Below are 22,695 nucleotides of genomic sequence, written 5' to 3'. Positions count from 1 at the left end.
AGGTTCATTCAAATATGTATGTAATAGCAAATATGTATGTAATAGATTAAAAAAAGTCCCATCGAGTTCGTTATAACCGGTTTTGACTGTATTTTTAAAAGAAGGATTCATGTTCATAAGAATATCTTCATGCACCTTGAAAAATTTTTCGTCTTAAAATCTGAAAACTAGATATTTTGAGCTTTAAACTAATTTTGACCTTAACAACACAACTGTTTTTGACGGCCAGTTGAAAAAGTTTTTTATATTAGAGCTGCAAACATAAATATTATATTGTTACCCGCACGAACTTATAATTTTTATTTCTGTAACATTTCGTCAACAACATTTTTAGATATTAACCATTTGCCGACATCTCGTATTAAAACTTTCCTTTCATCAAAAGTTTTAATTGGCTTAACTTGATAAGGAATAAATTCCCTAGATCTTTGTGAAAGTTAAAAACCCGACCCTAGTTAATCCTAACTCCCATAAATTGCTAAATCGATATGGTAATAGGTTTGGTAACCAACAACGGGAAATGTCAAATGTTGAAGTTTCTACACTTTATCACACACACTGTTCCCAATACTTCTTCCTTTTTGTTTCGAACAAAAACTACTCCACAGTATACATTACAAGTTGTTATATTCTTCTCTCAATTGGCAAACAATCTACATTCTACATCCAATAACAAACCCTATCTATATGTGCTCTATTCACTTTAATTACAGAACAAAGTGCTGTTATGGCCTTTCCATGGATCTGCTCGACAACATTGCTACAGAATTGGAATTCGAATTTCATTTGTACATTGTTCATGATGAATTATTTGGTGCTAAATTCTCGACACTGAATGATTTTAAGCCTCGAAGGGCTTCAGCTAAGGGTGCCAATGCTGGTAACAATCATGATACGAACAACAATCGACAAGCATCATCCGGCAGCGGAGGCAGTTCAACATCAGGAGTCAAGGAGCAACAACACGAACAACACAAAACGAAAGATTCAACAATGATGGTGGACGATGTGAACGATCAATATCCTGCCAATTCAAATTCAGCTGCCAATCAACAGCAACAGCAGAAAGAACAACAACAACAACAGCAACAACGTCGATATCACTCACCCGAAGGACGAACTCGTACTCGACGTCATTCGTCTCCTCCTTCTGATGGCAGCGGTAAGTGTTCGTTCTAATCAAATGAGTACTTAGAATGTACATGAGTATGAATGTGTAATTTATGTGTGTGTGTGTGTATCCTGTCTATCTAAAGAAAGTTCAATTAAAATCCCTTTTTGTTCAGCCAGCTTAGAGCGTGAAAACAGCTTGAATAGCAATGAATTCAACTCGATGAAGAAAAAGGTGTCGTCCTCTTCGGTAAATATGGGTGTTAAGCAACAAGGACGACGCATCCTTAAAAGACATCAACGTCAAGCCACCGCATTCAATTCGAATGACAATGATGCCGCCACCACTGCCGACGACTACAATACTCAAACCAATGTCGAGGTTAGCAACAAAATTGACGCCATTTCCGCCACGATGAAGGATTCCAAGGATGTGGTCGAGGATGTATCACTAAATGACTGGGTCGTGCTGAATGATTACATTGACGATCAAGAGGAAACAGGTGCACCAAATGACGACAACATGGAGCAACCTTTCAATGGCAAACGAAGTATGACAACCAAAATTGCTTTAGTCCTTTTTTTCATTTTGTTTTCATCAATATAATTTTAATTTGCCATTGTTTTAAGCAAAGCTTTTGACGATAATGGTTAGAATTAATCCTTCTTCTTCTTCTTTGTGTGATATTATTTCTCGTTGCAGTTCAGTGGAATGGAATAATTGGTGATTTAATATCCGGCTCAGCAGACATGTCATTTGCACCTCTCACAGTCTCAAGGTAAGTACCGCATTCATCGGCTCTCTGTCTGTTGAATATTGGATTTTGGGGAGGTTTTTGAAGTGTGTCAATAGCATGGTACATCCTCGAATCGGAATGTCATGTGTCAAGTGGATTTTCATGACGAGAGAGGGGAGGAGGAGGATAAAGGATTTTCACATATTGAGAACTGTTGCATTTATATATGCAACGGAAACAGGTTGCAAAATGCTTTTGATTTTAATCGATTCACAAGAGCATAGCAGCACGAGGTGGAGCACTGTTTTTGAGATTATTGCGTTTATGCATATAATTTTGAAATAAAAAAAGAATGTTCAAGTATGTAATTTTAGAAGTGGCAGCATATGGTTTTGATAGCAGAATCTTTGAATTGAATAACTCTGGCTGACAGCTGTTTTATGAATGCAGTTGTATGACCTACTTGAGAGATTTTTTAATGAGGTTACCTAGAATTTTTTTATGAGGAAATGACATTTTAAGTAAAGAACGAATACATTTTTCAAAATTTCTGTAGCGAATAGTCGTGCAAAGTGGAACTAGGATGTGTGAATTGAAAGTAAAGTTATGAAGTAGAAGCAGTTTATTCATACCTTATTTCCTCTTTTCTAAAAGTTTGGAGTAAGATGTCTTACCAGTAATCAACTCAAAACAAATTTTTGTATACATTCTAGCACTTTGCTGCCAAAATGGAGCCCTTTGGATTATAAACATGAAATTCATAGTCGTTACTTGACTTTTAGTTTATAAATGCAAACTGAGAAAATTTTTATTTGAGAAAAATCTCAACTTTAATGAAAACTATAAATTCCATCGTAAGTGTAGGAAAAATTAAGAGGAGCATTTAAAATTTAACATTGAAGTGGCACTTTTAAAAAAGGACGCTTTAAATGAGATCTGGCGCCACATTCACATTGCAAGTTATTGTGTATTCGATAGCCAAAAACTTCCTGGTGCGTTGGTACCAAGACCAAAGTTGTAGTTTGAATGATATGTACTTTTCACTCGTGCACTGTGGCGTATACGTGTTTTTTTTTTTAATTTACTTGTTTTAACATTATATTGACATTTTATATGAAACGAGAAATAGTACAGATTGCGTCAGAAAAATTATTTCATGAATTTTTATAAATGGTTTTGACGCAGAATTTCATCGTCTATAGCAGGTTTAAAGTCTACCTAAATCCCCCTTTCGATCCCTTTTTAATCGATTGATTCGTTAAAAAAATATAAAAGTAAATAGCGGTAGGTCCGAAAAATTTAAATTCTTAAAAAAAAACTAATACCAATATTGGCACTAAGGACACAACTCGAAATAATCTTATTCTTGTTTGGTCAAAATAACATATCTCACTAAAAACATAATAAAAACGCTTAAAAATTATTTTTTTACCTTATTTGTGTTAATATTATTATTTAAAATAAAATTGCATTTGGAGGAATTTTTCTAACTTTAAAATGCATTTATCTCAAAACGACGATTTTGGACTTACATATGTATAATTCTTTTTATTAAAGGATGAATATTTTTTTGTAACCACAACAGTAAAAAAGAAAATCTATTTTCATTGTTTCACATGAGAAGGTATTTTGTGATGGATATTAGGGTGGGTCAAAAAAATCGAAATTCTTTTTTTTTTTGATTTAGTACTCCGAAAAATCGATTGCTAGACACCTCTAGAATATACACACAAATATACAAATATGAGCTCTTAATATTAATGGGAAGGTCCTCCGCTTCGCAATTTTCCATTTTTACATCAAGCTTCTACTAAAAAAAATCATTTTTTTTTTAAATTGACTTTTTAGCAAATTTCTTTACATATTCTTGTAGGAAATTGAACGCTCTACAAAAAAGGCCTTGAACACTTTTTTCGTTTATCTAACCGTTTAATAGATATTTGAGGTCCAAAAATCGAGAAATTCTTAAAAAATTCGTTTTTTGTTCTTAATTTTGTAGAAAATTGAAAAATTATAATAATCAAACGCGTAAGACATATTCTTATAGGAAATAGATTGTTTCACAAAAAAGGTCCTAATAACTTTTTTCATTAATCTAACCATTCTAAGGATATTCGAGGTCAAATTTAAAAAAAATTATAAAAACACTTTTTACTTTTCAAAACTTTTGAATTCACTGAAAGTTCATTATTTTCAAATTAGCAAGATATATTCTTGTAGGGGCTTAAACGTTCTACAAAAAATTTAGAAGATATTTATATCCAAACCAATGGCCACACACCAAATTTCATTTTTAATTTTACATCAATTAACCGTCATTCCGGGAACGCTTGTTTTGGGGTATAGATAGATTGAAATTTTATTTTTTTTTTTTTGTGATATTATGATAAAAAATAGAGGCCACTACAATATAATCTCAAAAATATTTCGTTTTACTTTTACATCAATTAACCGTCATTCCGGGAACGCTTGTTTTGGGGTATAGATAGATTGAAATTTTATTTTTTTTTTTTTGTGATATTATGATAAAAAATAGAGGCCACTACAATATAATCTCAAAAATATTTCGTTTTACTTTGTGACATAAATAATAAAAAATAAATTATGGTCAAAACGTCATTTCCGGGAACGCTCTTAGAATCTGAATAAATAATGTAGTCTTACACTCATAATTTTGCATTTTTTTGGTTTTTTTTTACTCAGTATCCTATCGAAGTATGGCTGTAATATATCTACACATTTATCAAAAAGTTACAAAAAAAAACAAAAGAAAAAATTAGTTATGCCCTAAGTGTTTCGGACGTGCATATAAGCAAAGTTATATTTGATTTATTTAAGACCCACTATCTTCATATAATAATATATTATTCACATTAATACTATTTCTAGACCCCTAAAGTCATTTTGAAGAGATCACCACCATTTCGAGGAACGTTTTTCTAGTACCTACTAATTTTTGTGGTTTTGCGGTAAATTGAAAAATATACATTTTTGTGCTTTGCCCGTTCATAAACCGACAAATTATGGCTAAAGCGAACATTTGAGCATGAAATTTTTATCATAAAACAATGTTGATTTTTTTAAGAATTCGGTCATCGAAATTTCCCACCTCCATGATTTTGACCCATATGTACCTCCAAAATCTAGTTTAAGGGACAAAAAATATTTTTTTCAACCTTCAAACATTGAAAAATTCTAGCGTCATTTTTACTTGTTTTAAAAGAAGATATCAACGATGCATAAGACATGTGGTTTTGATACAAAAAAAAACTCATGCTCAATAATTTCTAAAATACTTCTTTTTCTACATTTTTCGAACAAATTGAATTCCATAAATCCAGATTTTTGGGGCGCAGTGAAATTTGTACATTCCAATTCGTAATAAGTGTGACCAGCCCTATAAAACAAAAAATGCCTTGATGACCTGTGAGTGATCTGAAGATCAATGTTTAGGCTTGTGATTTCATCTTATTGATGACATCATAAATCGAGGGCTATTGCAAGTCACCGATTAGTCACTTATGCGGGATTGCCATCTGGTAAGAATTTCTTAGTTTAACTTTATAGAAATTTAAAAGTCGGTTAAATATGGACACATTAAGATATTTCAGTACAGTAGCCAAACAAAATTTTAAACATGCCATTAGTCAAATAAATTTGGCAATATGGGTTAGATATTTCTGTGCCCACAACCAATAACCGCTTAAGTGAGTTAAGACAAAAAAATTTCAGTGGTCTTTTGATGCCTTCCAAATCGAAGCCTACATATTTTTAACAATAAAAAACGAAAAATTAAAACCATCTACATTGAGTTTAGAAAAGATTGAGTTGTTAGTAAAACTTAATTTTTGTTTTCTTTTTCGACTTAAGCTGTTATTGGTTGTGGTCACAGTTTAATATTAGACCCACTTTGGTGATCCAAGATGTTCTATGCGATGAATTTAATGAATTCTTGTAACGTATATTCGTGCGATGGGCTAAGATGGCAGAGTTCTGGGTTTGTATCCAAGCTGCTACTCAACATCTTGCAAAGAACTAGAAAATTATCCAAAAGGTCAGAGCCGGTTTTAGGGGGGGGGCAGCCTGGGCCATCGCCCAGGGGCGCGAGAATTGAGGGGCACCGCAGGCGCCCCGAACTTTTACAAAAGTTATATAAATAACGAAGTCTTTCCAATCGATGTTTTATTTTTTTTAACATTCACAAAGGCGCCCCAATTTTTTTCTATTTTACATTTTCAACGACGATCGTATTGTTTGTCCTAAACTTTTTGAAGAATGAAGGCGCCCCCCAATTTTGGGTTAATTTATTTGGCTTCCGGAAGGACAATGGTGTCCAAAATCTTCGTTCATCTTTGAAGAACAAGGCGCCCCAATTTCTTTTGAAAGACTAAAGCAATCCTAATATTCCTCCTACCAATTTAATTTTTGCAAAGGTGCCCCTATAATAATGAATAAGGAAAGAGAAGGGAGACGGACAGAATCCCGAAATTAAAAATCCAGAAAGCCCAAAATCCAGAAAACCCTAAATTCCGAAAACCCAAAAACACAAAATCCCGAAAACCCACAATCCCAAAATCCCGAAAACCCAAAATCCAGAAATGCCAAAAATTGACAGCTTCTCCATTTCTCATAAAAACTACGTTTGTGTGTGAGAATAAAAAAATAGTTCTGTTCGTTGTTCCCCCCTCCAGGGCACTCTAAGGCATTTCAATTAACTGTGAAAAAAATCAGAGTTTCTCGGGTTTTCATTTTACATCGAACACCTCAGAGCTTTAGTTTCATCAGCGAACATCGAACACAGAGGAAATAACTCTGGTTGAAAAAGGAGCTACAAAAAACGCTTGACAACGAATTCGGAGCGACCCAGAGTGCCCTAGAGCTCACAACGAACAAACCTTATACTTATAAAGGTATGTTGTTTTCGATTGGCCGTCCGGAAGCGCCTGGAATCATTAAGAAGCGTGCTGCAAGTTTTTTACTCTCCTAGTGAAAAAACAAATACAAAATATTTGATTTTTCACCAATACAGATTTAAATTTTAGAATTGGGTGGAAGCGATTCAAAGTTTTTTATTGGATTTCAGAATGAGTGAATCATTGAGTGATTCCAATTGAAAACGACATTAATGTACCTAGTTGAAAAAGTTTTTGAAAAAATATTGTTCAAATAAAACCAACTGTGTAGTCTTGTCAATTGAGCCTAAATGACGTGAATAATTAATTTTTTTTTTTTTAAGTTAACCTTTTTAAGTTAATACACTGCACATTTTTAATAAATGCATTAACAAGTATATGAGAGGTAAGACATAATCTGCTATTGCTTTTTTTTCGTGATTTAAAAAAATTGTTTTTAGATGAATTTTTTTTAGAGGCGCCACTTGCAATCTTGCCCAGGGGCGCCGGTAGTGCTTAAACCGGCACTGCAAAAGGTTTAGTGCCATAAAAAACTGCATTCTTTCTTAGCCATTCGGACTTGACGGTAAATTGTAGGTTCTTTCTATTCATACAAACTAGTTACACGCACAATTATTGACCATCCTAAGAATTGATTCGTCTAATATTGGCTTTCCTGATTTTCACCTTTTTTGAAACATTTTCCAGAAGCTCATTTATCTGACTCAAATAATAACCTCTTAACAACTCAAACCAAAGTCCTTAGAATAACGTTCTTCTTAAATTTTATTTAAACCTTCGACATCCTCCTGTATACTTTGGTTGGAGGTGGTACCGGTTCTAAATTGGGTTTTTCAACTTTTTTTTTGTCAGTTTTGTTCTTTATCCTGTTTCATATCTGTCATTGAATATTGAATATTTTTTCTCAATTTATTTTACTTTCCAATAATTGGGGGGATTGAACAACTACTTCTGTGTACATAAAGATCACAAAATTGCATTCATGCATAAAACTTACCTCTAAGTAGCTTTGATTTATTCAAAAACCACTCAACTGAAGGTATGGTTTGGTTAATAAATCTCTGTTAAATCAAATTTGCTAAGAAATTGAAAAGAAAAAAAAAAGAAAGAAAAAAAAAAAACAAACAGAAAAAAAAATAAACCCGAAGAGGATAATCAAATTCCAGCAAAAGAAAATGTTACTCCTTGACTTCCAGTTGAAGAAGAAGCTGTCACAAAACCTAAAAAAATATAACAAGAAATAACAGAGACAAATTCAACCGCAACCACACAATCCACAATCTGTCATTTCCAATTTGCACTCTCTTAATAGGATTTGCATATCAAATCTACTCTTTCGTACAAAAAAAAAAATAACAAAAACACACAACTTTACCGTTTTTCATTTTTCCCATTTCCATCCACAACAGTATGCAGTTTATCTTCTTAAAATTTTGTAAAAACAAAAAAAAAAAAAAAAAAAAACAGGAAACAACATTAACTCCAACATTCTTCGTTTAGAAAATTTCCTTCCTCGTCCTTAATTGACACAATTTAAAAATTTAACCCAAACAAAAAAAAAGTAAAAAAAAAAAAAAAAAAAAAAAACAGACTAACAAGGACGAACGTCGTCGAGAGGATACAAAGTTTTTTTTTACGTTTTAATTTTATACTCGTGCTCGCGTATATGAACTTTGAACTCTTTTGCATATCTCACGCATTCCACATAACTCGTTTGTTGTTGTTGTTTTTTTTAGGGCTCGTGCCGAGGTAATAGACTTCAGTGCCCCATACTTTCATGGAGGTGTATCCTTGTTGGCAGCACCAAAGAGGAAGTCTGAAATTCCATTGCTCGCCTTCCTGTTGCCATTCTCGCCGGAACTCTGGATTGCCATATTCACATCACTCAATGTGACAGCTATTGCTGTTGCTATCTATGAGTGGTTAAGTCCGTTTGGACTGAATCCTTGGGGTCGTCAGAGGAGTAAAAACTTCAGTATGTCATCAGGTAAGTGCATAACTAATATTTACTGTTGCTTAAATTAACTTGAATTGAGTTATATACAATGTGGATGTTATGTGGAATGTATGTATGTATAATATTTATTATTATTTTCTTTGCAGCACTTTGGGTAATGTGGGGATTACTATGTGGACACCTGGTGGCTTTTAAGGCTCCCAAATCATGGCCTAATAAATTCTTAATCAATGTTTGGGGTGGTTTCAGTGTGATATTCATTGCTTCGTACACAGCCAACATAGCAGCGCTTATTGCCGGGTTGTTTTTCCACAATTCAGGGAATACACCCGAAGTGTCGGTAAGTACTTTACATAATACTTTTTTCTGTCAACATTTTTTTTTTTTTTTTTTTTCTTTCTTATTTATGTGGAAGAAGGAAATATACTTGAATGGGATTTTTTTTTTCTCATGTTGAGGAGGGGTTTGTACTCTCTTGAGGGATAACAAAAGTTCTTGAGAATGAAACATGAATAGTAAAATTTGTTCATAGTCACTGTGGCGTATGAGGAACATTTTTTTTATTGCTCTTTTGGGAGATATGGTTTTTTTTGGTGGTGGAAGGAGGAGAGAAAATAAAAATAAGGATGTGTGCCGAGTTTTATGGGATTTCGTTTTTTTTTTTTTCTTGTTAAGAGAATGTAGGACTTCTTTCTTGGGATAAACTTTTGGTGTTGTTGTTTGACTTTGAAGGCTTTCAACTGGGCTTCTTTAAGAAAGAAAACAAGAATAATTTTGAATTCTATTCTAATTTCAGTTTATGTCAAAGGTTATGTTTGAGAGAATATTTAATAAGCTGAAAAGACAAACAAGAAAATGTATGGCTAAGAGATTTAATGTCAAAGTTATACAAAATTAAAGTTTGTCAGGGGAATGATTTTACAAAGGGAATCTCGGTTATAAAGGCTTTTTTAAATTTGATTTTTATTTTTAGGAGACATGAGTATGTGGGTAAATTATTTACATATTTTTACGAAAATGTTAATGTTTTTGGGCTTAAACAACTGACAAAAAAGGTGGCGCATACGCTACAGTGACCACGAGTTTTACAGCAATCATAATGTATTGATGGGTCACTGTGGCGTATGAGTAACTTAATATATTGAAAATAAAATGAAATGAAAAAAAAATTAAAAAAATGAAGTGAAATGACGTAAAGTGAAATGAAAAATGAAAAAAGAAAAATGAAAAATGAAGAATTAGAAATGAGAAATGAGAAATGAGAAATGAAAAATGAAAAATTAAAAATTAAAAATTAAAAATTAAAAATTAAAAATTAAAAATTAAAAATTAAAAATTAAAAATTAAAAATTAAAAATTAAAAATTAAAAATTAAAAATTAAAAATTAAAAATTAAAAATTAAAAATTAAAAATTAAAAATTAAAAATTAAAAATTAAAAATTAAAAATTAAAAATTAAAAATTAAAAATGAAAAATAAAAAATGAAAAATTAAAAATGAAAAATAAGAAGTGAAAAATGAAAAATGAAGAATGCAAAATGAAAAATGAGAGATGAAAAATGAAAAGTAAAAATGAACAATGACAATAAAAAATGAAAAATGAAAAAAGAAAAGTGAAAAATGGAAAATGAAAAATGAACAAAGAAAAATGAAGAATGAAGAATGAAGAATGAAGAATGAAAAATGAAAAGTGAAAAGTGAAAAATGAAAAAAGAAAAATGAAAAAAGAAAAATGAAGACTGAAAAATGAAAAGTGAGAAATGAAAAATGAAAAATGAAGAATGAGAAATGAAAAATGAAAAGTGAAAAATTAAAAATGAAAAATAAGAAGTGAAAAATGAAAAATGAAGAATGCAAAATGAAAAATGAAAAATGAGAGATGAAAAATGAAAAGTAAAAAATGAACAATGAACAATGAACAATGAACAATGAAAAATATAAATGAAAAGTGAAATATGTGAAATGAAAATAAAATAAAATATTTTCTCTTGATTCTCGTGTTAAATCAAAACAAAGATAGTTAAAACATATATTTTTACGTCATTGAACAATTTTGCATAAAGTTGTCAAATAAAAATATCAATTTTGTTGAACCTGTTTCAGTAATTAACTTTGTGGTAGAATTCAACCAAAAATACCCAATCAATATTATTTTAACGTTTATTTTTATCGATAATGGTTTTGTATTAAAATTCACAATATTGCTCTTGCTCTGTACACTTCAATATGGACGCAATTTACTTTTTTTTGTCTATAATTTATTTGGAAATTTAAAACATAAAATAGCGTGCGAATAATATCAACCCTTCTAATCCAGATGTTAAAAGCGATTAACTTGATCTGTCAAATTGCATTTTCCACAATAACCAAATTCAGCTGCATGTCCAGGAGCTATCTATTTTTGTATTTATCTTTTTATGTCTATACAATCCATGCAAAACTATTCAAATCAAATCTTTTGTTAAAAAAAAAAACAAAAACGAGCAAAAAATTCCATCCCCAAACAACTATTTTCAATGCCTCTCTGAATAAAAAAAAAATGACTGCATTTTCACCCCATATCCAACTGTTGATGAGAATTCCACTGTTCTATCATGGCAGTGAGTAGGTATTTCATTTTTTTTTTTAATTCTCTGCAACTGAGCTGCAGCAGATCTGTTTCCTGTTGATTAAATCAGGATTCCATTTTTAGAATAAAAAAAAAATATTGTCATATGGAATTCGAGTCCTGAATTTGAATGCAAACACAATAAATTACCATCACTTTACGGATATTTTGAACCATTTTGCATTTTAATTTAAAACACACACACATACACATATAAAAAAAAAAAAATTATAATCATAATAATCGGCTCCTCTGGCTTATCCAGCATTATAAGCTAATTAGTTGGCTGGGTAATATTGTGTTGTTAATTAGATTACTTCTAGACTGATTAAAAGCAATTGAAAGGATTAAAATTCCCAATAAACATAAATTGCCTTCAGAGGAAGGATGGATGTAGGCGAGTAAAGTCAGTGACCTAAAGTGACTTAATCAGGATACGGATGAAGGAGAGAGAATTTATATATCCTTTAGCTGAGAAGTCCTTGTTATTTGTCATAATACTTTACGACTAATTCAAAAAGGACGTGTTAATTCATTTTGATTTATCTGGTCCATTCAACTTCAACAATTCGCCATATCAGCAGCTCCCTGTCTGTTGTTTGTCGAGGATATTCCAACAACATTATTATATTTATATGAAATTAAACTCAAGGACCTTGAAGAATAATGGACACTTCAGATGGAGAATATACACCAGCTAGATACACTGCAATAATAGTCAATTGAATTGGGATAAAAGGAGTTCATTCACAATGTGTCCTTACAGACACACAAACACACACATACACACACAAATAGAACGATAGACGATTTTTTTATGAAATGTCCCTCTCTGTAGGGGGCACATTGCTATCATTTCCGCACATCCTTGGGATGATCCAAAGAAGCTCTGCAAGCCAGTCAGGAATATGATGGTCTCATCTCGTTTTGAAGAAATGAAATGAAATATTTCTAAATGAAGAGGATTCATTCTATGAGCACACAGCACACTGAGAGAGAGCAAGGAAAAATGATAAGGATATTATTAAAGCTGACAGAAGGACTTAATGTTTTTTTTTTTTTGTTTATTTGTGAAGACGACGACGATGACGAGGATGATGATGGTGATGGAAAAGAATAAGAAAAGGAATTAAGATTTATATGGGAATTTAAAGGAGGACTACTGTTTTTTTTTCGGTGATTTATTTTATAGTTATTATGTGCTCTTTGTTGAAAAAGATTAAAATAATTGCCAGGCTATAAATTTAAAGACGGAGATTATTTATGAAATTTAAACGAAGTTTTGTATATTATTTTTTGGATGGTGAAAAATTGAATGTCGCCGAAGCTTAAGTTTGTTTAAGCTTTTGTTTTTAATTATAAAATTATAGATGTGATGAAGGATAAAGGGATTATCTAGTTTAAAAATTCAGTGATCCTTTTGACAGATATTGAGTGGTTGTCTTAAGGTTATAATTTACCTGTCTCTATCTCATGATTGATGAGAATGTGTCGTCAATGATTTAAATCAAAATTTAAAAAAATTGTTGCACTCGGGGACTGCCGCAGTTAAGCTATTGCATTGCATTTTTTTATCAACTTATACAATTAAAATAATTTATTTACTTTTTATTAATACCGTATTTTTGTTTCTTTAATATTAATTTAAGTTACAATAAATGCCAAAGAAAAAAATTAATTAAAATTAATTAAATTAAAAATAAGCATTTCTCATTATGTCAATTTTTTTTTATATGCAAAAGTATACAAAAAAAAAATTATACCTTAAATAAACCTTATATTTCTTCTAAAGAATTAAACTAAACTAAAGCCATGTTTTGTAAAAATAATACAAATTATTTCTTGAAACTTTTTTTTTCTATACACATCATACTCTCAATATTTTTACATGACAACCTGTAATAAATTTTATATCATCTGAAAGCTTATTATTTTACCTTTCAATATTTCCTTAAATCATGTTTGTACGACATCTGCAAAAAAAGAAAAAAAAAAATTCTTGAATGCAATCAATTTTCATCAAAAATATAAAAACCATTTTTTTTTTCGTCCATCTCGATTTGATGCATTTTTTTGTTTGCCAACTTACAGTAAATTTTATATCACTGAAAATCTTATCATTTCACCTTTAAAGATTTGCTCCAACCATATCTGTAAAAAAAAAAGTTACAATTTCTTAAAGACAACCTTATCAAAATTGAAATTGAGATTACCGTATTTCCCTATTATTATTATTTTTTCCAAATAACTTAAGGCTTAAGAATTGAAAATAACGGACCTTTTGAACTGAACAGTCGAACGCTGGAGATTAATTTTAAAATTATTTTGACAACCTAGATCAAAGATCAGTGGATTGAATAAAAAACTCGGTTAAAAAAAAACGAAAATGAAAAACAGCTTTAATAAATTAGTGTTAACATAGGACTGAAGAAAAGGACAAAGGATTTATTTAAGATAGAGAGTAGTTCAATTTTCATGTATAGAATAGATATACAATGCAAGTAATACAAAACAAAATTTAATTATTTTTGTCAATTTTTTTAAAATGTTACAGCAAGAGCACGTATCCTTTCAGAAAAAAAAACGATACTCTTGCAAAATCCAATTTTAAAACATATTGCTACAGGAAAAAAAATAAATTTCAAAATTGTATAGTATCTAAAAAATGTATTTTACTTTCATTTTTTACCTCGAACTCCGATGTCCACACAAATGCAATTATATAATGTCCGATGGAATATTGGTATTTCCAATATGTCGAATTTTATACACTTGTTTGGATTAGCAATTTCAATGCGCCTATACAAACCAACCTACATCCGTTTTACCATTTTGTGTGTATCTAACAATTTCTATTAAAAAAATATACAAACATATACTTTTTGTAGTAGGTACGTTTACCTACCACAATTTTCAATATAAAGTCAGAAACCATAACCATTAATATAGAGGTTTTGACATTTATTACTTTGTGATTTTTGGTCCTCGTTGGTGTTCCTATACAAATTCCTGTATGAAATATAAAAAGGTAGCCTGAGGTTGAATTAGGCTTTTGCTAATAATTCTATTTTATGGAGTTTTGCTTTTTAGCAATAATTTTTGTCAGTTTGTGATGGATTAATATTTTGCTTTTTGTTGTTTTTTTTTTTTTTCAAAATCGATATTTCTCTGTTACATTATTTAATAAATTATTATTTTTTTCATCTCTCGCTTAAGTTTTTGGAGGTTTAACTTTTAATGGAAGTTTTATTTTTTTTTTCTGTCTATTAAAATGATTTATAGGCCTTTAGAAGATTCATAAAGAGAATGGGTAATTTAATATAATTGAGAGCAGTTATGGGTAATAATTTATAAGAAAGGTGACTTTATATTATAGTCGATAAAATAATGAAGTAGATGGAATTTGAGGAAGAGGATCTTTGGAATGTAAAATAAGAGACTAGTAATTGAGAAGGTCACTGTGACGTATGAGTAACATTTTTTTGTATATGGAATATTTTCAATATAAGTGGATACAAAATTGATGTCTTTAATTTTTTTTTCACATTTTAAATATACAAACGAAATTTTTATAATAAAAAGACAATCTTTTCTATAAAAAATCACAGTTTGTAATAAAAACTAGGATTGTATTGTGTATGAACAAAAATTTTAATTTAATTCGCAGACGGTCCTGTTAAAATATACTCTACCTAAAACTCACTTTCTTTTTATCGACTTCCAAAAAGGAGGAGGTATTCAATTCTGTATTTTTTTTTTTTTTTGTGTTTGTTACCTCATAACTTTGGACCAATGTGGTCCAATTTCAATTTCGTTCAGTTTTGGCCATAGAAACTATTAGAAAAACCATAGAACACAGTTTTGATCCATGGAAGTCGGTTTTGTTTTTTGATAAAAATGATTTTCCGAAACAGGTATATGTTCAAAGTTCTTCTTCTTCATCCAAAATATTTAATGTGTTAATCATTTTGAGTATTATTTGATCTCAGAGTACCGTTTGAGTTATTTAAATAATATATCCATCATACATAAAAATAAAAAGCTTTCTTTCTTTTTTTTTAATACAACTCCTCTCAAAGGAGTTACAAAATGCCCTAAAAACCTATAAATTTTCAAAGAAAAGAACATTTTTTTGTTCAACAAAAACAAACAAAATTTGTTTCCCTTTCATTGTTTCAATTGTTGCCAGAGAGCATAAACAATGTGTTTGTTAATTGTTGAGTCTTTCTATGCCCTAAAGACCCATAAACATATCACTTGCACACTTTTAAACCATTATTTATTTTTTTTTTTGTTTGTTTTGTTGTTTTTTTTAGAAAGGATGTTGAATACTGTTGAATATTATGTAATTTAAGAAACTCTTTCATTTACAATTTAAAATCATAAATAAAAAGAAAACAAGGCAAAACTTGTTTTTGTTATCCGACAGTACAAATATACCCTACAATTGCATGTTAAGGGATAACAATTCACTGAAGATTATATTAGGATAAATTTTTCTCATTTACACTCATATGTTTATGAAATCAGCAAGCCTTCCTTCACTCTTGCTTTTAATATCTTAAGTGTTTAACTGTATCCGGATAATTTTGATAATCACAGAAAAAGGCTCGGATAAGAGTTTTGAGGGTAAATTTGAATGATTTTTTGTCGTATATAAATCCGAAGACAAATGACACGATTTTCAAAACTATCCGGATATCTGAGAATATTTTTTGTTGTTATCCGAAACTATTTAAGTATATCAAACCATCCGAATAACAAAACCTATCCATATTGAAGACTTGGTAAAAAAATTATTCCTATAGCTGAAATAAATAAATCCTGTAACCCAAACCTATATTCGGATAAGTGACATTTTTCGAAAAATTAAAGTATGCCAATCTCACTGATATCATATATTTTCAGATTATCAATTTCGGGTATCCGAAGTTTTCGTGTATCCAAAATATTATGGATATCCAAAAACAAAATTTTTTTTTGTATAGGTAAGATATGCTCTCCTCGCAAAGTGCGAAAAAGAAAATAAGTTTTTTTTTTTTCTTTTTCAACTTTTGTTTTGTTCTCATGCAAAACTTGTATTTATGTATCTGAATTCTCAAACTATCTGGCTAACCAAACATATCCAGATTGAAGTCTTCTTAAAAAAAAACATTCCGATAGCCGAAATAAAGGAATATTGGAAGTTATCCTGTAATCTAAAACTAGATTTGGATAACTGATATTTTTCGGATGATTCAAATTATCTAAAATAACGAAAGAGTAAAAGTACGCCTATCTGGATATCCCAAAATATTCAGATATTTCGGATATCCAAAGTTTCCGTGTATACAAAACTTTCTAAATATCCAAAAAACATAATTTTTATTTAGTATTTATGCTTTTTGGCTAAGTGGAAAGGAAAATAGTTTTTTTTTTTCATTTTAAAACTATTGTTTTGCTATTATCCGAAATTACATATTTGAAACTATCCGGATAGCAAAACATATCCAAATTCTAGTACGAAAAATTTTCCTTTACTGAAATAAAGAAATATATGAAGTTATTCTGTAATTCGGATAACTGAACATTTTCGGATAATTCAAATTATTCGAAGTAATGAAAAAAATGAAGGTACTTTAATCTGTCCAAATATCCAGATGGGTTCAATATGATATCGTTGCGTTGCGATCTATTTTTGATATCCGAATAATCCGGATCTCTTTAAGCACCAGAATGGTTGTCAACCGAAAGATGTAAAGATAACAGAATTTATATAATACACCCTATTTTTAAAACTTCACAGCAAAAAAAAAACTACAAAAAAAAAAAATCAGTATTCACTTCATCAGGGTCACAAGACCTAAATACATACATTTCTTTTGTTTCATAGAAGCATTCCATTAAAAAATTAACCACCACTCGGAAGTCAGAATAAATAAATTCCACTCGCATCCTACGCCAGCAACAACAACAACAACAACAACTGCAACGTTCCCATCGACCATCCGGATTGTTTCACCGGGTTAAAGCAGCATAGGAACACACACAGGAGCCTGAGAGAATTAGAATCCCCCAGAGAGTGTAGGTGGTGGAATGGAAGCATGTGTGATATTAATGTGGATGGGAATGGGATGGAGGTGGCATGAAATTTCAATCGGTATACCCTAGAAGCCAAGTGCAGTGCAACAGAAGCAGCTTCCCCGCTCATCTCTTTCTAATGGGAGTGCTGCTGCTGCATGTAATCCATGTTCCGGACATGACGACGATGACATTATTTTGTCTTTCTGTTCGTGACGACAACGACGATGAGGACGAGAAACGAGAGTACGTGAAGGAGCGTCCTCGTCGTCGTCGGTCGGTCGTGTGGTGTGCTTATGTGCTGCTCTGTGTCATTGTTGTTTAATGTCCTTATAGTCACAGAGTAAAAACAACAACAAAAACAAGCTTGAAAGAGCGATAATGATAGAGAGTATATATGCACATGAGCTGGGAACTGGATCAGCAGTTAAATTACGAGCATGCAGCACCAGAAGCAACTGAAGCAGTTGTGCAACAATGGCTTCTTTTTTTTCGTCTTCTTCGTCTTCTTCTTGTACATGTTGGAGGCTATAACAATAAGGACCCGATACAAATCATATGCACACACAAACATGGGGATATGAAGAAGAGTCCTCGAAAGTAGGAGGTAATGTGTGCAATCATCGTCATAGCCCATCATCACTCTGCGAAAAGGTCCTTGAATAAATCCTTGTACTAAAGTCTCTCTCACTCTCTCATTGGCGGCAGTCTTTAAAAAGGAAGTTCATCAGAGATCGATTTGTCTTCGTGTTATCCACTTCTGGGTTTTGCAATTGTCGGTTAGTGACGGGTGAATGATGCTCTCCTCTGGCACATATACGAGAAAAACGACGATGATCGAATTTTCGTTTCCCGAAAACGAAAAAAAAAAAAAAACAACAACAAACAAAACTATCCTGCTCCTGCATCTCCGGCTACTTAGTCATGTAATGAGATTCGAAATTGGATTTTGATCCGATATGTGTGCATGCGAACGACAAAAAAAAAGAATGAAGAGAAAATCAGGAATCTTTATCGAAAGTAGTGGGTTTTGTGTCAGAATCAGGCAGAGTATCAGTGTCCTGGTCGTTCTTCTCGTGTGGGTAAAGTAGTTTTCAAGTTTTCTTGATTGGCTTTTAAGGAAACAGATGTTCAAGTGCTAAATCCAGTTTTCGAGTGAAAATTCTGACAAAAAGATTTTCTTTTTCGTGGAAAATTCAATGTGGTGTTGATGATATTGTTACATTGTTACATTGACATCAATTCAGAGTTGAGGGATTGGTAAATTTTGAAAAAGTTCTTATGGAAACGATTTAGTAATTGAGTTATTACTATTTTTTACCGACTTCCAAAAAGGAGGAGGTATTCAATTCGTCTGTATTTTTTTTTTTTTTTTTTTTTTTTTTTTTTATGTTTGTTACCGCATTACTTTGGACTGAGTGAACCAATTTTGATAATTCTTTTTGTATTGGATAGCTGGTGGCTGCAGTGTGGTCCCATTTCAATTTCGTTCACTTTTTGCCATAGGAACTATTTTAAAAACCATAAAACCTAGTTTTGATCCATGGAAGTCGGTTTTGTTTTTTGCTAAAAATGATTATTTAGTAAAATATTTCTTTTTTTATCATAAAAAAAATTCCGGTACAATCCGGTTTTTCGACTTTTTTCAAAATTCCGAGAAAATCGCGTTTGAAAGTTGGGGTAAATTTTTTTTTCGAAAAATCCCCGAATCTTTGAACGCTCCTGGAAGCTAAACCGCTTGAGAGCAATTTTTGGGAGTGATGCCAAATGATAGCTTCTGTCATAGGCCTACGCTTTGCACATTTTCAGATTTTTAAAAAAATCGCCTTCCATGTTAAACCGCCACATCATGCCTATTTTTTTCAGAATCGTGCCTATTTTTTTTTTACTTTTAAGTTCTCCCGGTTTGAGAACGCATGGACCTACAGGGATGGGATTTGTACCCAAATGTAGGTTAGAGTCCCCGCTACCTTTTGGCAACAAAAATTTTATTTTCATTTTCTTCAAAATTCCGCGATATAGGCGTTGGAACGCTTAGATCTAGAGACAGGGGAATTATGCCATATGAAAGCTTATTTTCTCACCTACCCGATAGTGGTATAATCCGGTTTTTCGATTTTTTTCAAAATTCTGAGAAAATCGCGTTTGAAAGTTGCGGTAAAATTTTTTTTCGAAAAATCCCCGAATCTTTGAACGCTCCTGGAAGCTAAACCGCTTGAGAGCAATTTTTGAGAGTGATGCCAAATGATAGCTTCTGTCATGGGCCTACGCTTTGCACATTTTCAGATTTTTAAAAAATCGCCTTCCATGTTAAACCGCCACATCATGCCTATTTTTTACCGACTTCCAAAAAGTCCGCATAACTTTGGACTGAGTGAACCAATTTTGATAATTCTTTTTGTATTGGAAAGCTGGTGGCTGCAGTGTGGTCCCATTTCAATTTCGTTAACTTTAAGCCATAGGAACTATTTTAAAAACCATAAAACCCAGTTTTGATCCATGGAAGTCGGTTTTGTTTTTTGCTAAAAATGATTATTCAGAATCGTGCCTATTTTTTACCGACTTCCAAAAAGGAGGAGGTATTCAATTCGTCATTTTTTTTTTTTTTTTTTTTTTTTTTTTATGTTTGTTACCGCATAACTTTGAACTGAGTGAACCAATTTTGATAATTCTTTTTGTATTAGAAAGCTGGTGGCTGCAGTGTGGTCCCATTTCAATTTCATCTACATTTAGCCATAGGAACTATTTTAAAAATCATAAAACCCAGTTTTGAGCCATGGAAGTCGGTTCTGTTTTTTTGCTAAAAATGATTATTTTATTTTTATTTTTTTAAAGTTTTATGGATTTAACAAGTCAATCCGAGAACACCTACACCGAAAAAAAAACCAATATAGACCAGTGCCAATCCGGTTTTCAGAGGGCAAAAGTTGAACAAATTATTAGCAGCATATGGGTGGTGGGAAAATTTAGGATAAATGGTATATGAAAGGGGAAAAATAAATTGCCCACAAAAAAATTGGGGGAAAGGGGGTGGGTGGGCGAAAAAGTGGGGTGGGTGTCAAAAATCATGGTTTTTTACGATTTCTGTCAAAACTAGACGTCCTAGCGAAAAAAGTCAAATGCAAAAGTTGTAGGTAGTATAAATGTCTACAACTTTTACTCAAACAATTTTTTTCTATAACCTCAAAAATATTGGAAAAAATGCAAAAATATGATTTTTTGATTTTTTATTTTTATCTTTTACAAAAATGGTTGGATTTTAACAAAACTTGGTTAAAAACTACTTTGTTATGTTTTCTATCTATTAAAAATGTTTTTTGAGCAAAAAATGAATTTTTGGATTTTTGACGAATTTAATTTGAAAAAATAGCCTGTTTTTCAATCAAAAAAGTTACCGAAAAAATTTTTGATTTTTGAAAAGTTTGAAATGAAATTATTTAGATTAAAACCTATTATTTAAGATTGTGTGGAAAAACTATACTTTTGTTTTAGAAAATATTGAGAAAAATTGAAAAAAACAAAAAAACGATTTTTAAGATCGATTTTTCCGTTAATGACAGTAATATTGGCGAGAAAAAATTTTCCATAGAAACCAAACTATACTTTTCTATTGGCCTTTGATCTTCTTAATTTGAATCTAGCATTAGAATAGCTCTAACGTGAAAAGTTTTTGAGATATTGAATTTTGAACGTCCAAAACACTATTTTTGTGATGTTTTGCATGGTAATATCTCAAAAACGTGATGTGATACAATTTTTCTGACTTCGGATTCGAGCTCAGCGCACAAAAACCATTAGAAAAATATACTTTGATTTCTATAAAAAAAAAACTTTTTCGAATTCACTAAACAAGGCATTCGATTTTTTCTTCCCTGTTCGAATTCACTAGTCAAAAAGTTTTTTTTTTTTATAGAAATCAAAGTATATTTTTCTAATGGTTTTTTGTGCGCTGAGCTCGAATCCGAAGTCAGAAAAATTGTATCACATCACGTTTTTGAGATATTACCATGCAAAACATCACAAAAATAGTGTTTTGGACGTTCAAAATTCAATATCTCAAAAACTTTTCACGTTAGAGCTATTCTAATGCTAGATTCAAATTAAGAAGATCAAAGGCCAATAGAAAAGTATAGTTTGGTTTCTATGGAAAATTTTTTCTCGCCAATATTACTGTCATTAACGGAAAAATCGATCTTAAAAATCGTTTTTTTTGTTTTTTTCAATTTTTCTCAATATTTTCTAAAACAAAAGTATAGTTTTTCCACACAATCTTAAATAATAGGTTTTAATCTAAATAATTTCATTTCAAACTTTTCAAAAATCAAAAATTTTTTCGGTAACTTTTTTGATTGAAAAACAGGCTATTTTTTCAAATTAAATTCGTCAAAAATCCAAAAATTCATTTTTTGCTCAAAAAACATTTTTAATAGATAGAAAACATAACAAAGTAGTTTTTAACCAAGTTTTGTTAAAATCCAACCATTTTTGTAAAAGATAAAAATAAAAAATCAAAAAATCATATTTTTGCATTTTTTCCAATATTTTTGAGGTTATAGAAAAAAATTGTTTGAGTAAAAGTTGTAGACATTTATACTACCTACAACTTTTGCATTTGACTTTTTTCGCTAGGACGTCTAGTTTTGACAGAAATCGTAAAAAACCATGATTTTTGACACCCACCCCACTTTTTCGCCCACCCACCCCCTTTCCCCCAATTTTTTTGTGGGCAATTTATTTTTCCCCTTTCATATACCATTTATCCTAAATTTTCCCACCACCCATATGCTGCTAATAATTTTTTTATTTTCAAAAATTATTGGCACTGGTCTAATATCAATTTAACATTTTTTAAATATCAAATTAAGATTTTTTTTAAATATCAGCCAAAAATGCTCTATAAAATGTGTTTTATGATATTTAAAATGTTAAAACAATATTTTTATTATCAGGATGATATTTAAATGTCACATTTTGGAAATTTTTTTTGATATTTCATTGTCATTTTTTCATATCAATTTCTCATTCCAAATTATTGAAAAATATTAAATAAAAAATTCTTAATGTGTACTAATTTAAATTCACTTTGTGTTTTTTTCGAAGTAAAATGTATGATTTACTGAGAAAATTTGATCGGCAATAAGATTTTACTTTACATAGTTTCACCTATAATAGAAAAAATAATATCACCACTATTTTGTAAAGAATATTCACTTTCAGTAATGTTTTGAAAAAAGAAAGAAAATACTTAAAATAATAAAAATAATGAAAAAGAACGAAATAGGTTTCATTTTAAGGTCTGTTAAATGAATC

The 22,695-nt window shown here is 30.8% G+C and overlaps 1 protein-coding gene across 3 annotated transcripts in view; it reads left to right on the top strand.

The window, feature by feature from the left end:
* The window catches only part of LOC129921359 (uncharacterized), a 115,468-nt gene that overhangs the window by 69,183 nt on the left and 23,590 nt on the right, over positions 1-22,695 (top strand). For all 3 annotated transcript variants that reach the window (XM_056003155.1, XM_056003154.1, XM_056003153.1), the window contains 5 exons: positions 714-1,162; positions 1,287-1,661; positions 1,814-1,889; positions 8,497-8,747; positions 8,864-9,057. In XM_056003155.1, coding sequence (XP_055859130.1) covers positions 714-1,162; positions 1,287-1,661; positions 1,814-1,889; positions 8,497-8,747; positions 8,864-9,057 — 1,345 coding nt within the window. The remainder of the gene's footprint in view (positions 1-713; positions 1,163-1,286; positions 1,662-1,813; positions 1,890-8,496; positions 8,748-8,863; positions 9,058-22,695) is intronic.

The sequence above is a fragment of the Episyrphus balteatus genome, chromosome 1 (assembly GCF_945859705.1).
Source record: "Episyrphus balteatus chromosome 1, idEpiBalt1.1, whole genome shotgun sequence".
Taxonomy (NCBI): Eukaryota; Metazoa; Arthropoda; class Insecta; order Diptera; family Syrphidae; genus Episyrphus; species Episyrphus balteatus.
This window is presented reverse-complemented; position numbering and strand designations above follow the sequence as displayed.